Source organism: Camarhynchus parvulus, chromosome 1A (assembly GCF_901933205.1).
Source record: "Camarhynchus parvulus chromosome 1A, STF_HiC, whole genome shotgun sequence".
In the NCBI taxonomy this organism is placed as follows: Eukaryota; Metazoa; Chordata; class Aves; order Passeriformes; family Thraupidae; genus Camarhynchus; species Camarhynchus parvulus.
The window spans coordinates 26,517,272-26,533,877 of record NC_044586.1 but is presented as its reverse complement, the minus strand read 5'-3'; the positions used below and the strand labels follow the sequence as shown (position 1 = coordinate 26,533,877).

Here is a 16,606-nt window from a genome sequence, read left to right as displayed (position 1 = left end):
TCTAGTGAATTCCTCAAGAGATCTGTGAATGAACCTCAGCTCAATATATTTATTCTTTTTATAGGCAAGAAGACTAGCAGTAAGATCACAGAATTTGATGATGGTAGGAACTTATTCAAGGTTAAAAGTCAAGGACCAGTTGGGCCCAATTTCAGAAGTCCTTGAGCTCAAAACTGTTATTTTAAGACTGCTATGCAAATAACTCCTAATATGCTTGTTCATAATATACTTGCTACATAGCCTTCCCTGGTCCTCTGTTTATAGTGACTTTTATAGATACCACAGCGGGTTACACAGACCTACTGATCTGCTTCGCTATGGCTGCTGTTAGGCTCTTTCATTCCTTCAGTGAAAACATCACGGGCTTCAATAATCATGTACCCACTTTAAATAAAACTAAAGAGTCACTTTTCCATGCAGTATATAATTTAATTAAATTGTGGGGCTCATCAGTGATCTTGTGAAAGGTCCAGAGTGTTTAGCTATAAACTAATGGAAGGCAGTCCATTGGTAACTAATTTCTCTCTCTGACATTTTTTGCTCTGATCCTGAACAGCAGCCATTATATCCTAAGAGAAACCAGGAGTGCAATCTGGGAGAGATTTTCAAGGATGCTTCCCAAAAAGTTCAAATTATGGACAGTAATTGAACCATAGCATAAAGATTAATTTTACAGAAGAAAAAGACTGAATCATCCATGGGAAAGAAGTATGTATGAGAAAAGAAGCTCAGAGTGCAAGATGAACTAATTGAGAAGAAATGTAAACCAGGCCACTTCCATGTAACCCTCCTCCCAGGAGTTCAACTATCTGTGATCCCAGACCTACTTTCAGTACAGCACAGCTGTGCAACTGTTCTCAGCTTCCTTCTGAGACAATTGCTAAGGCATGAGAGGGAGCTGTGAGAGAGTGCACAGGCTGGAAGCATTTGAGATAAGAAAGGTAAAGTTGCAGACATAAGTAAGATTGTTGAGATAGGGAAAACTGACACCTCAAAGATTCAAGGAACAACACTCACACGAAGGGGCATAAAATCCTAACAAGAAAAAAGAAAGGGAAATCAGAAGACAGCACCTCAGCACTACCACAGATCAGCCTGTTCACTGAGCCCCAGAGGCCAGCTCTCCCCTTACCTGAGTGATGACTACTTGCCCATTATACTGAGTGACTCATTTGGTGGGGGTTGATTTAATGCCTAGTTCATTAGTCCTACAAACTATTGTGTGTTACACGACAAATAATCTGCTTTGTGCTTTTAAGGTGTTTATATCCTGCCTGAAGAATCTCTATGGTAAAAGTTCCCTGAGGAGAGTGAATCCCACAGGGGGAGGGTTACATAAGTAATCTAGAATAACAGACAAGGATAATATGATTAGTCATATAGAAAAGCATTTATATTTCAAAGCACAGGTGCACAGGAGGGTTAGGGGATTATAGAACATACTGGACTTTTTTTTCAGCAGATGATATGTATTTCAGAAAAGTTCCTCATGGCTACAGCATTGAATAAATTATATCTGAATCAGGATACAGAATCTGATCCCTCTAATGAGCCAAGAAACCTGGGAGACAAAAGCAGAAGTGTTGGGAAAGCCTAATCTAGGAGAAGGCATTCTGAATACTTACAATCCCAGGATAAGAAAATTAGAACAATGCTTCCCAGAAAGCACATCACAGAAGGAAATGGATCTGGGAAATTTCTAAATTATCTAAATGAAAAATTAATTAGTGAAACAAAATCTAAATTTCGAAGTCTGACTTGTTGAAGAAGGACTGAGAATGCTGGTGGGAGCTTACAAGAAACACAAGTGAATAACTTTTACAATTATTCTTCTGATTCAAATGCTTTTAGAAATTGCTGCTTGATTGCCTTTGAAGAAAAACATGCTCTATGTACACATAACAGTTTGAAAGAAACTAGCATGTAAGTTCAAGATGACATTACCTTGCCAGAATAATTTGAAATAAATTTTAGGAAGACGAATGTTAAATCTGTTTTTTAATATCAGAGAGCTGACTGGGGAACCAGAAAAGCTGAGGGAAGATGCCCTTTCCCACCAGTGCCTCAGGACATTCTCCTGCTTGGTGCTCTCCTCACAGTGCTTTTAAATACGCTTACCAAGATGATAATTTACAAGAATAATAAAACTGTGTTGGAAATAAAGTAAGAACTGTTCTTTTTAGGAAGACAAGTAGGCTCAAAGTTCTGATCATTCCAGTGTCCTATGGGAATAAAGGAAAACCACAAAGGATAACTTAAATCATAGAATCATTTAAGTTGGAAAAGACCTTGAAGTTAATTGAGTTCCACCATAAACCTAACCCTGTCAGGTCCCACTAAACCATATCTCTAAGTGCCACACCTACATGTCTTTGAAATATCCCCAGGGATGGTGACTCAACCCTGGTGACTTCCGTGGGCAGCCTGTGCTAGTGCTTGACAACTCTTTCTTTTCTGTGAAGAATTTTTTCCTAATATTCAATATGAGCCTTGAGGCCATTTCCTCTTATCCTATTGTTTGTTACTTGGGAGAAGAGACTGACCTCCACCTTGCTACAGCCTCCTTTCAGGTAGGTGTAGAGTGAAAAGGTCTCCCCTGAGCCTCCTTTTCTCCAGGCTGAGTAGCCCCAGCTCCCTCAGCCACCCTTCACAGGATGTGTGCTCCAGACCCTTCACCAACGTTGCTGCCCTTTTGGGATACGCTCCAGCGCCCAGCGCCTCAACCTCCTTCTTGTAGTGAGGGATCCAACCAGAAGATATTATCTCTAGCACCAAACCTGTTGCTACCCCTCCAGGACCCATGCTTGATTTCCCAATAGTTGAATGGAAAGTAGCACCAAACATGAACAAAGGGATTCCTTGAAGCAAATTAGGCATGGCTTTCATGTCAAATTCAGTGGCTGAAACTATTTAAGAAGCTGAAATGAAGAAGTTATCATTTCTGTAGCCCTTGATATTTTTTTATTGCATATTAGGCATAACTTTAAATTTAAATTTCTTGTTCTATCTACAACTGAGGCATCCAGAGCCTCCAAACCAAGGGTACTCTGAATTATTTTTATGATTCTGAGTCTGTTTCTTTCTCTTGTTTTTCAAATGTCTGGATTTTGACCTACTCAAGAGAAGAGTCCTGTTCCTGAGTTAGTGGCTTTGACCTTTATGCATTCTTTTATGAAAAACTTTCTGCAATAAGATTTTCTTTGCTAACAACTGAAGAAGTGAGACCTTTGAAATCAATTTCAGACAGCATGACTGCTGGTTAGAGCTAAGTACCTCGTTCTGACAGACTGCACAATGCTTCAAACCAATTTCTTGTCCATTTCCAAAAGATTCCCTCCAAATGAAAAAAAACCCAGTAATAGTAAATACCTTTCTAAGCTACAGATTTTCTCAGTGGACAGAATATCATTACACTGAGCTCCTACTGATTGGGAGGAATCAAATATGGCAGGACTAAAACAGTAATTCTTATAAGGCAAAACTGTTTTATTAACTTTGCTCTTGAACAATATAATTCAAACCTATCGGATGGAAAAATACTTATCTCTATAGATTTCTATATCTATAGAAGTATTTATACAACCATTAAACAGCTTCTTCTTGCAACTCATGGCAAAAGGGGGTGTTCTCCCAAGAGCTACAGGCCTTCAAATTGAACATAATGTTAAGCTTTAAAGTTAGAGAGACATAAGGGTTTCGTTTATATAAGTTTTACAGAAGTGTATTCATGTTAACTTCAGTGAAAGTACTCCCCTTTTCATCAGTTCAAGCATGTTGGGAATCAAACACAAACCTTTGATGACGTTTTAATGATCCACTTGGGGGAGCTAAAGGGTAATTTGTTTGCAAATTGATTGTGGCAAAACGGGATGCAAAATTACAGAAAACAGTAAGAGCAGAATCTTCTACTTTTTTCAACTCAGTGCTGATTGATGACCTGTATTAGCTTCTGAGGCAAAGGGTCCCCAATTCTTATTAAAATTCCAGCAATTTAGAGAAAAAAGAACCCCAGTTATAACTAGCTTAGCAGCAGCAGCAATCCGTAATGCATCAATCATATCCTGACTTCAATTATGTACCTACAAGATACATTAAATGAGACAAAACACACAAGGCAGAGTTTGGCCCTTACACTACATTTTTTCTGCCAGTTAACATCAACTGCGACAGCAAGAAAAGAAATTCTATCGTTCCATGGTTTTGTCTTCCAGCTAATATAAATTAACTCCTTTTATGCTTTTCTTTCTTTTGTATAGATGCTGGTCTCAGGCTACAGGCACCTGTGCCTTGTGCAGAAGCTACAGTGCTGCAGCAGGGCTTTGCACCATAGTTATGTTCTTTATTTCTCCAGCCTGGGACACAGTGGGAACTGTTTCCTAGCATACAACTACAGTGGCTGCTTTATCTTGTGCTTGACTGACTGTGGTTACTGGTAGCCCTTGGACTGCTCTGGGACTCCAGCACTAATCAGAGGCAGAGATGCAGCATCTCCTATACCTGAAGGAAGAGCAGAGCCTTTTGTCTGTGAAGAATCAATAACATATGATATCAGGCTTCTCTCCATGTACAGGTTGCTCTAGAAGTTAATATAAACTGACATTACAGTTGATTTCAGAAGCCACAGCAAAGCTACAATCCTCAATCTTTTATTAGAGAAAACAACTCACTTTCAGACCAATAATTCACATGAAAATTCCTCTGGCAGAGCTGTACTGTCAATGTCTTCACTGTAACATTAGAAACTTCACTATAACAGCACAAACTTCCTCTCATCCCAAGTTGCCCTGCAGAGCAGCCCACATTAAAGTTTATGTTTGCCCATATGGGGGCATCTAATTAAACTGAATCACGTAAATGAAGTTTCAAGCAAAATTGACGACTAAATAAAAAACAGTGGTTTTTTAGAATAACTTACTAACTATAAGGCTTCCTTATTTCATGTCTAATTCAGCTGGAGCTGTGTGCTTTGCAGCTACAAACTCCCAAAATATATTTTTAAATGTCATTCTGCCCCCTGAAGGCAAATACAATCATGCTGATTGAATACCATGCTAAAGACAATAGCAAACTAAATGGAAGCAAAGGGTACAGCCAACACAGGTAGAGGCATGAAAGGTGTAGCCATTAAGAGCATTTGATGACTGTATTTGTGGTGTGAATTGCTTTTCTGCATTCTCCTTGATGTACAAGGACAAGTACTGTATAATGTATTTGGGAGGAACTACTGCTATAAATTGATCAACTTACATTAATTAATTCAATCTCCCATATTTTTTTCACAAGGTCCATCGATGTATAGCCATTAATTAGAAAGGATTTGGTATAGTCACCCAGTTCAATGGAATCCAGCCATTCAGCTACAGAGGAGGGGTTGTAACCATCGTGACCGATCTGCTTCATCTGAAAAACAAGGATGAGAAAAAATTACTGGTGATACCCATTAAATACCTTTCCAAACAGGAGTCACACATGCTACTTTCTTTGGGTCAGTTATCTTCTTCTCTGATCAACAGTCTTTTAATGGTTAGTACAACATGAAACAATTTGGTGTTTAAGCAGTAATAGAACTTAGTTTTTGATACATCTTTTTCTTATGGAATCTTGCCTTTTACACCAGAGTATACCAAGACTGTAGCTGGAGTTCAATTCTTTCTAGACATTAGAGAATCCATAAGAGGAAGGCAAAAGGGTAAAAAAGACATTAATATCCTTACTGCCCAAGAATGTCAGATTTTCACCTCAGATTTCATAGAAGGGGAAGAAATTAGACTGAGAAATGGTTCTTTTGGTATCATACTGCAAATGAAATATATGGTCTTGGTTGTATTATTCCTAATTTATCTTTCCTACCAGGCAATATGTTGTTTCATAACAGCTGAACCTGCACTATATTTTTCCATCACCAGGAAAGGTTTAAAAAAATTCTCTTTCCTCTACCTGCTCACATTCTTCATGGCATGGGAATTTAACATGTTTTATATTTCTCACTGTCTGTTAAGTTGCCTGAGATTGGACAACTTAATCAGATATTATTGGAATGGAATTGACAGAACAACATACAGAGAAGTGCACCATTTGCATCCCTATAGAAACACAGCCACCTAATGTCATAAATCTTGTTTTCATAAAAAACTAAGAAATACCTCTGGCATCTAATTTTTCTGAATTTTGTTAAGCTTCCAGGAAGTAAAAGCTGCAATTTCTCTTTCACAAATGCCTCTCAGTGACACCAGTGAAGACTTTCAAGATAGTCATTAAAGCTATTAAAGATAAAACTTATAAAGCCTCTACCTGTGCAGTTTGTTACGCCACACCGTTATAATGAATTTTAAAGTAACCTACAATAGTGGCAAAAATAAAAGTAGAATGAGGTAGAAAAAAAAAAGAAATAGCCTCAATTTTCAACAGTATTCTGCACATATTGTCTTTCTATGGAAATGTAACTATTGCTAACTTGAAAATACACTGAACCGGTAAATTATTAAGAAGCTTTATAGGGTTAGAAATCAAGGGTTTTGCATAGGTTCTCCTGACTGTGCAGGGGTGACTGCAAATAGTAAAAGCCAGTCTCCCATTTTTGCCTACTAATATACATTCTACTTTATGAGAAACAATGGAAGTGTGACAGAAACATAATGCTTTGAGCTTAAACTCTCATATTCATGTTGCAGTGTGCCTGCATCACTCCTCTCTGGCATACTGATTTTAAAAAGGGTATGCTTAAATAGACACTTGTAAGGCAAGAACCTGATAAATGGAAGAAGAAAAATCTAGTATAGAGAAGTCACGAAGACAGGGAACAGGCCCACAGGGAACACATGAGTTTCGGAAAATACAAGGTATTTTTGTTTCCTTTCGCTAACAAAGAAAATTGATGCACCATTAAAACAATTTTCAACCTATTCAGAAATGGCATGTTATGCAAATTTTTTCTTGTGTTTCTTACTATTTGATCTTTACATTTAATAGATTCTGATTTTAAAATTTTCTTTTGGCATCCTGATTTGAGAAAACCCATGCAGTCTGGTCCATACTTTTGCTAACCCATCAGCCTCTATGAAAAGTAAACACAACATGGCAAGTTTCTAAATTCTCAATTCCCACTGGAGATCTCCATCAAAAGAATTGTTAAAATTGATATTCCTCTACTAGAACAGAGTTGCAAAGGGCTGCAGGCAAGTAAACACAGGTGAACAATACAATAAACAAGAGGCTGAGAACAACTGAAATGGATGTGACAATTTCAGTGTTTGGATTTGGTGCCAATAGACAAAACTGTTATTGGGTCACTCAATACCCTACATGAAAATACACTGGTCTGTTGTAGGGCAGCAGCTGCTTCTACAAGCATTTTCCCTTTCCCAGATTTTTGTCTGCTAGTATTCAAGGCCATGCTGCAGGTAGTGCAGCTGCTTAGCCTTGGATCAGATCTGTGTGAGGAACAGCAATGAGAAGCTTGGCCAGGGCTTTAGCCAGACCCCACCTTTTGCAGGAGCTGCATCTGAACTCAGGTCCATGTCCTGACACTCACCTGAGCTATGCTGTAGGTATGTCTGTGCCCAGCCCACATTTGTTCATCCTCAACCACTGACTGACCCTCCAAGGTGACCTTGTCCTGTCCTCATCCCTGTGAGTGCCCTGTCGATTTGCCCTGGGATGTGGCTGCTCACAGCCACTGCCACTGTCCCTGCCCAACTCACCTTGTCCCAGTCCTCCCTGCCCACTGACCCCTGAGCTCCCAGTCCACCTCCTCTGGCAGGACAATTGCCACTATCACATAAAAATTAATCTCAGAACTAGAATATTTACTATTGTTTTCAGCACAAAAGCATTATTTTGTTTTGTCATGAACAAAGAACTACTCTTTTATCTAAAACAGGCTTTCTAAAATGAAAATAATTAAAATTTCAGTATCTGTCCTCTGTATGGAAAGTCTCTTTCTGTTTTTTAATAATACCAACTTTATTAACTGTCATTCATAGTTACCTGAATGTTTTCCTTTCAAATACTTACTGACAGACATATTGGTTATCTAGATGTGACAGTATCATTAATAGTATCTGCTTTTCATATAAAATGTTATTGAGTTTTTAAATAAAACCACTTTGAAATATCTGTCTGGAAGTGCTGCCCTTTTACTTTGTCAGAGATTCAGTTTAGTTGCATCTTACCCCAATCTTCATTAACAGGTCATGACTCTTAGACTGCATCTTTTCTTCTATGCTGCACTATTGTCTTGGACTCCCCTCACAGATAATTTAAACCCCGTAGGCTTCCTTGTTGATTGATATTTCTTGAAAGTTCCCTCCTACCTACTGAGTGTATTTCCATGCATATTTCAATCATTTTGCACCAGCTACAACACAAGCACCAGTGGTGTCAAGCATCCAAGTTAAGTTGCACACTGTTTGACTCAGATCAATGTAAACTCTCTGAGCTGCAAGTCATGACAGTGTTTCAAATATTAACTGCTCATAAATAGGGGCACTATTGTTCTTCCACAGACACTACTACCAGTTCATTCAGCTGTTTAGAGAGCAATACCAATGTCAGCTTTTTCACTGCAGAAGATTTTCATGTGCTGACTGTGGAAAAGGCTAGGAATTGAAGCCCAAAGGATTAAGAGAAAAAGAAATGTTAAAGAAAATATGAATCAAAAAAGTATGGAAGAAGATACAAACCATATGAGATTTCTCTCTTAGGTCCTAATGATATATCATCAGTATCACTTCCTTTGAAATGAATAGAAAGCAGAAGCCAGAAAGAGTTGTTTCTCATAATAAAATAGCAATGTCAAGTAGTATCCTAATGGCTTGAGAAACCCCTCACAAGAGACTGTCTGCACAACAGACTTTTTAAAAAAGTATATCACTACTGTGTTGATAGAGCATTTTACATTAGGATAAAAGGCACTTGAGGTTTTTGTCTATGAAAGGTGGCCAAATAAACACAAATAGAACTTCAAAGTAATCACATATGCACTAGAAAAATCAAGGTAAATTCAGTAGCATGGACTGTTACCAGTTTTCTCTGATCTTCACAGACAGATAGAGAATTAATACTATGTTCTCCAAAGGCAGTATCACTACCCAGTGGAGCTTAGTATCACTATCCACAAGCTTTTTATGTGTTGTACAAGGAGGATGAGATTACTTGACTTTCACTGCATTTTAAATGGTGGCTATGATTACTGTGAATTTATGCTTGTGTTCGTTTGGAAGAAAGATCTTTTTAGCAAGCATATAATGCTTTCTTTTACACTGCTGGCCCATTCAAGAGCTTTAAGGAGCATTTTTGGGAACTTACATGAAACTGTCAGCTACCTAGCTAAGAAATTTTAGGTGATTGTAATGGGGGATGTCTCAGCTCTTTTTTGTTTCTGTCTTTGTCAGCTGTCTGTTATATATTATGTACTTCACAAATGTGGTCAGTTGGAGTCAAATTGTTGGAAGAGGAGATCATTCCTCCTCTGGAGCATTGAAAGAAAAGGCTCAGAAGAATGACACTTCTGAAGCCCAGAGAGCCTGGCTGGAACAGGGGCACCACATGGAGCTGGTGCCTGCAGTGCCTGGGCAGAAATTGAGCCTGCAGTCAGGGGCAGAGGGGCAGCTTTCACAGGGGATGGGCACAAATGATAAAGGACCTGAGATGACTTTTGCATGTGCTGCTGGTAGAAAGGCACTGAGTGAAACAGGGTCTGCCTGCAGAGAGACAGCAGGTGAGGAAGAACTGTATATAAACTTTTTAGGTTTCTATTCCATTTAGCCTGTCACATATTTTAAAAGTTAACTATTCAAGCTTGTGTTCTGTTAATGTTAGACTTTTCTTTCCACTAATCAAAAGCCTTCTGTCTTGTGGAGTTTGCTAGAAAAAGACAGTACAGGCACATTCACTTCACAGCAGTGCCTGATTCATGATCTTGCCTCAATGGAAGGTCCAGAATACCCCTAACTGAGTTCAGTGTTTCCTACCTAAGATCGTCGGAATTGCAGTAGCCATCCATTCTATGTTTTTTTCAGTTGGAATCTGTCTTCCAAATTTAAAGGAAAATAGACGCACACCTGGGAGCTTTTGTGTTTGTTTTTTTCTTTTTTCTGGAGGAGTATGAACAGTTCCATATCTAGAAGAATGAAGAAACCTCCCAGTTCATCAGATACAATATGTGGGACAAGGGAATAACAGTTGTCATTCAGTGATAATGTATGCAACAGTTCGGACTAACCATTGCATAAAATGTAATCTTAAGAAGATATAAAGATGAAATTTATGGACTAAGTGGAAGCTAAGACTTTTGATCTCATGAAAAAGTTTAAATCAGCTCCTTCAGGTTGTCATCCTAGTCTGGTTACCAAAAACAAGGGGATAGCACTTCCTCTCATGTAGCGTATCTCCTTGCCTTCTGACTATTCTCAGAGCAGCCAGTAGATATTGTGGAGCCAATCACAAATAAGAAAGTATAAATGAAGCAGGAAGGTTAGTAAGACATCCTGTATGGCAACAGTGGCAGGACCAGCTGCATGCTCCTGTTATCTACGTGATACAGATAAATGTCAGCATGTCATGTCTAGAGTGGCTCTCTAGTAGGCTCAGATAAAAAGGAAAATGTTTATGATACTTCTTTCATCAGTGAGTTTTGAAGCACATGCCTGGAGAGGACATTTGGTCTATGGGACCAGTCTGAAGTTGGTCTGAAGTAAACACCTGGAACTATAGCTTGCATGTATCTAATTGCTTCTACTGACTCATTCCTGTTGTACTACATTACATAAATAATATAGACTACTCATTTGTATTTCAGACTAGAAAAATTCATGTGTTGTGTTGGATTCTAATTGCTTTTTTCTGTCCTTGTGGTTAAAGGTCTTGCAAGTGGTGTAGTGATCATGTGAGTGGCCTCCCTTCAAACCAGGAAAGTAATTTCCAGAAGCATAAGAAGCAGGGAAAACAGCAGAGTAAAAAGCATATCCTTTGAATCCTATTTTTCATCTTCACTTCCAGCAGATCAGAAACAAGAAGTCACACTCAGAAAGGGTCATCAACATTTTGCAGCATCTCCTAGTTTGGAAACTGTCTTAGAAATGAAAATGCTAAATGGGAGGTAATTAAACACCAGGATTGAAAGCATCTTGCTGAGCTCTGCGATGTCTAAGCCAATAGCAATATGGCAGCAGCAAAGATCACATGATGTGATCTTTCTCTCTTACACACACAGCATAGTCAATGAGCACATGCACAGTTGTTCTGCTTTCCTAAATGCCAGACTCACTGTGCTTGCATATGAGAGTAAGAGTGTTACATATGAGTAATAAGTCCAGAACTTTTGGAAGCAGAGCTTTATAACACCACTTGCAGACAGGATGTGCTCAGAGCCTGCTCAAATCCTACTTCTTGTCTCATTCTGCAAAGCACCCAAGAAAAGAGGCTGGCTGCCTGCACACCACTGCTATTCCCAAACCTGCTTTGTGCTGAGACCTCTCTGTGCAGGAAGGAACAAGCTGCTTTAAGAATAGCTCTGAAGGCAGGAGAAAGCTGCTCTCAGCTAACATCTTTCTTCCATCTGTCAAATGAGAGCATGTGTTCCCATTATATGCTGGGAGAAGGAGCCATACACTGAGCATCCCACACAAAACCAATCCTCTTTCTTAGATAAATTTTGAGATAACCTAGGATAATTATCATTAAAAAAACCCCAACTTTTTGAAGAACCCACTGAGAAGTCACTCACACATAGGTTTGGGATGTTGAAATAGCTGGCCAATGCTCCTTAGGGTTTCTATGTAACCTAAGTGTGACTAAAATTTTATGCCATGACTGTTATTACTTCCTTAGTCAATTAAGCATACACTGCACAAAATTCATTTCTCAGTATTAATTTTTTTCTCAAGGTATTTGCAGCTTCAGTATCCTTTTATATGTTATCTCCACTTCTCAACATATCTGAATTTCCTTTCAATAAAGCATATAAAATCTTCCTCCGAAAATTTATTGATTTCATTTTTTCATACAAAAGTCTTAAATGCAATAAACTCTCCTATGAAATTTGCTTTAAGACTGATGTAATGTATAAAATGATTCCATTTCAAGAATTAATTTTGCAAATGATATTTCTACCAGACTGTCTTAACCTTATATTATTAAAATAAGCCATAAAGTGCTCTAGTTAATATTAAGGTGAAACTTGAGAAATTTAAATTATGTTGGTACAAGACAAGAATTAGAGCTACAAGCTCTAATCCAACAAAAATAAAGAGTATTTGGAAAGAAGCATTCTGTCTCAAAGGTTTCAACCCTACCTACGTACAGGTGAACATACTATTTTTTCCTCTTATGAAATGTTCTTCTCAAATACAGAATATAATGGGAAAACATTTTGAGAAATCCAGGTAAACATACCCTTTTATACCTGCATAAGAGACCACAATGCTTAATTAATCTATATTTGGCCAAAATGTGGGTATTGTTTTGTCTATTTAAAACCAATTCAAGCTCCAGAGAATGGTTCCTAATAAGGATACTGGCGTTTGATATCTAGAAATTCATCACTCTTCAGGAAGGAAGCAGTTGAGTAAAAAATTTCAGCTACTAAATACCTGCTGCATTTCCAGGCTGCAGAGATGAATATGTATCAGAACAACAAAAAGAGATTTTTAAAAAGGTATTTTAAAACATTGATGATAGATTTGTTGCTTGATTTTTACCCTTTTAACTTACTCAGTGTTGCCTGGGGCTTTAAGAAAGTGTTGTTTGATAGGTGTTTTTTAAAGCATTTAACCTCCACCTCAAAATACGAGGTAAAAAGTATCTCAAGACAGGAAACATTATTAGTACAACTAAAAATAACATCATCAGCAATGTCATTAAGTTAAAAACGCATGGAGTTGTTGAGTTTTAAATTAAATGAGGAACAGAAAAGAGGTACATGTTCAAAACAAACAAACTAACAGAATTTTTATCTAATGAGATTCAAATTAGTGAGACTCCAATTATGGTTTGAGGTCTTAATATATTTAGATGGCATGCACTATTTTGAATGCAGGATGACAGAGCTGAACTTATCAACACACAAATAGACATACAGCAATGCTTAATGGTTTGTTGCAGGATATGAAAGTGTTTTATGTATTTAGCAAGCTGTTGTGAATACAACAAGGGTGTGTTACATTAGATAAAACTTCCCATGATCCTAATTTTTGGGCTCTATAACCTGCCTTCAAAAGAACTTAGTTTATATAGGAAATTATGTGTTTTTACTGTGTAAGCTCCCTTACCTTGCTGAGTCATTTATGTGGAGAAACATGATGCATAGCTTCAGCTTGCAACTGCATTTGATTTGGTGTAACATCCTTGCATCAAAGACAAGTTAAAATGTGGTCCTTAGGGACTGCCTTTTTGAGCAACAGGGAAAAAGCTAAAAACCATCTCACCATTATTCAGCACATGCTTCAAGCCATCCTGTGTTACTTAACTCTCTTTGGTACAGAATTCTTCTGGGTAACTGCATAACCATCCTGTTCTCAACTGGTTTCAAGAGTACCTCTAGATCTCGATCCTGTCTCACATCAAGCAGATGTTAAAAGGACTGAAGTTGTAGCTTTATAACAGAATCTGCTCTCAGCATTAGTAAACTCTCCAAAAGCAGACAATATTAGCAATGTTTTCATAAACACCAGCCACTGAGGGCAGACAGCACTAACATGATGATATATTAACAATAGTTGTGAAGAATGTTAACAAAACCACATGAAAGATGATCTCTCTGAGAAACATGAGAAACAGTATAAAGATATCATCAGCTACGAGCTCAGCTAAAGATTACAAAATTTTTTAATTCCTCAAATGCTACTTTTAATACCCTACTTCTTGTACCATTTATCTCATTTGTCTAATATGGTACGTGGAAAATTGTTCTTTTTAGTGATCCTTGGTGTTTCCATGTGCAGACTCACACTGCAGTATATATGGATTGACTAACACCTCCAGACACAGAAATTGCTTCACAACTGCTGATTTTCCCATACAAAAGAAGCCTTTCTGCTCTTTCTTACAAGTCATCCATCCAGGAAGCCTTGATGCATCAAAAAGCCTTTTACAACCATTTCTGCTTCATGATCTAAACTGAAAAATCCTTTAATAACTCTTGTCATTCTTCTAAATCTCTATTTACCTTGATTACTTCTGACATGCTGCTACCAGAACAGTCAGTGCACTTCACACTTGATTTTATTCCTACCTTAGTATTTTGCACGAAGTATCAGCATCACATATGACAGCCTTCTGAGCCCTACTGGTGTCTGCTATTCGTCATTCATTCTCCTTTTAAAATTTTCCAAATCAAAGTAGTAATTTTTTGTGCTAGTTCCACTATCTCTAGTTTGGAATGGTAGTAGAAGCCTCCAGTGATACATTCTGGTATGCAGAATATTCTATCACTGATTTTAAAATCTAGATTTTAAATTGGCTAGCACTAAAAATGATTGGGAAAATGGCTGCAAGCTTTTCTGTCTGCAGCTGAGAAGCAAAATTCATATATATAGCAGAAAATTAAATATGCAGCCTGCAGGAAGTCTCTGTATCTCACACAAAAGGCAGGTATTAGGAAAACAATCTTTCCTCCAATGCTTTTAAGAGTACTTATATAAGGGGCAAAGTATTTCCGGGGCAACTCCTATGGTAAGAAACGCATTCTGGGATTCATGGACAGCCTTATTTACACATATGTAATGGCAGTCTATAAATAGGCTGAAAGGCCAAAAGGAATTAAAATTCATTCTAAACAGCCATCAAGTCAAATTACAGATTTTACTTTTCTTTGCTTTGTCAACTACATCTATGCTAAGGGAGTCCAATGAATTGACATTATTTTATGCCATATTTGCATACGCAAAAAATGTGTCTACATAACCAGTAGAGTTACATCTATCTCCATTCAAAAAAGTGTTTTAAATAATGTGAATACTGCAGGGGTTAGTTCCCTCTCTCACATAATAACAGAAACTATACCTTTGGGAGAAGCTGGATTGCTTGGAGTATTCTCTGTCTGTGCCCAGAGTTAAGGATTCCTATTTCCAGGAGATCCTGGTCCTCCATCACGTTGCTTCCCTAAAAATGGGGGAAAAAAGTGGAATAAAAATTAAAAGCTTAACAGATGCCCTCAATACCCTGAAACAGGCCCTTCTGTCACATTTAAAAGAGAACACTTTGCTTAACTTATAGCATGTGACAAGAATAATAAATTACTGATGATTGAATTAATTTTCACGATAACAAAATATGGTGGCAGGTGCTTGAACCCGTGGACTGTTGCTACACTGCTGGCAGCACTGCTGGTGGAGAAATTGTAGCTCTCACTCAAGCCAAATACCAGATGTGATTGTTCTTTCATTTGGAACCAAGGACATGACTACAGAATTGCTCAGAAACTCTCCATTTTTTCAATTCACCTCCTACTGCACCTATCTATTTATGATGTTAATTTCTCTCCAGATTGAAAAAAACCAACACAGAATAAGATGAGGAGAGTGGATAAGGATACAATTATTTAGTTCATTGACAGTAAAATGATGAAGAAAGGGACTGGTACCAACAAGCTATGTAGTCCCCATCCCCCATTTAACTGTACCAGTTCAATCCTAACTTTACTTGTCACTGCTTTTATCTTCCGGCTCGTGGGCAGGTCAAATAGTTCCAAACATTCAAATAGCTGAAAAAGACCATCTGTTCAAATAATACACAAAATAATTGCCCAGAAAAGTTCATGAAATATACCTCCACAATTCAAGCATCTCTTCATAGGAGTTGCTAGCAGTAGGAGCTACACAAACAGGAAAATACAATTCCTAAATTCAAGGAGTCTGACACCACCTAGTAACTCCAGCATTTGAAGCTCAATGATCTAAAGAGTTGCCAGTGACTATTGAAGGAATCATTGGAGGCATGAGAGTGGCTCAAAAGGGGAATTGAAGACAAGGATCAAGTTGGAATAGCTGGCAATTTTGTATTCTTTTTTGAGCTTATCATTTCAGAGAAAAATCTCAACTTTTTAAAAATACATTTTGTTTTTAAAAAGTTTCTAAGTATTACAGTTGAAAACAAAACCCAAAAAACCGATGACCTGTCCTGATCTCTCACCCCTGTTGGAGTCTCGTAACACTAATTGACTAGAAGCAAGAATTCTTACTTGTACTCATTTAATTTGAGCACTAAATAGGCGTTATGTGAGCAAATCCATGAAAACTTCATCTCTAGCTTTCCATTTGGCTTGCTGCTTCTGACTTAGCACAGCTCTTAAGAAGTGGCAAAATAAAAATCAAATAGGCACATAACAGAACACGCTTAAATGCTTTGCTGAGTCAGGGCTTAATGAAGGATGTTACTTCTTTCTGAAAATAAAATCTCCTGTCCCAAAGCAGCATGGATTCCTTTCAAAAATCACCCTGGAATATGGAAGACTTCACTCTATTCAGCGGCGAAATCTTCACTCTTTTCAGATGGACCGATTAATTTACAGGTGTACCCCTGAGGATTCTCAAGTGCTACTCCACAGAGTACCCTGCAAAATCTAGGTGGTGTCTTTCTAAGGCTATCGAGGAAACTTTGCAAAGCTATT

The 16,606-nt window shown here is 37.9% G+C and overlaps 1 protein-coding gene across 9 annotated transcripts in view; it reads right to left on the bottom strand.

The window, feature by feature from the left end:
• The window catches only part of ANKS1B (ankyrin repeat and sterile alpha motif domain containing 1B), a 407,446-nt gene that overhangs the window by 147,807 nt on the left and 243,033 nt on the right, over nucleotides 1–16,606 (bottom strand). For all 9 annotated transcript variants that reach the window (XM_030960758.1, XM_030960760.1, XM_030960754.1 and 6 more), the window contains 2 exons: nucleotides 15,001–15,099; nucleotides 5,248–5,400 (listed from right to left, as the gene is read on the bottom strand). In XM_030960758.1, coding sequence (XP_030816618.1) covers nucleotides 5,248–5,400; nucleotides 15,001–15,099 — 252 coding nt within the window. The remainder of the gene's footprint in view (nucleotides 1–5,247; nucleotides 5,401–15,000; nucleotides 15,100–16,606) is intronic.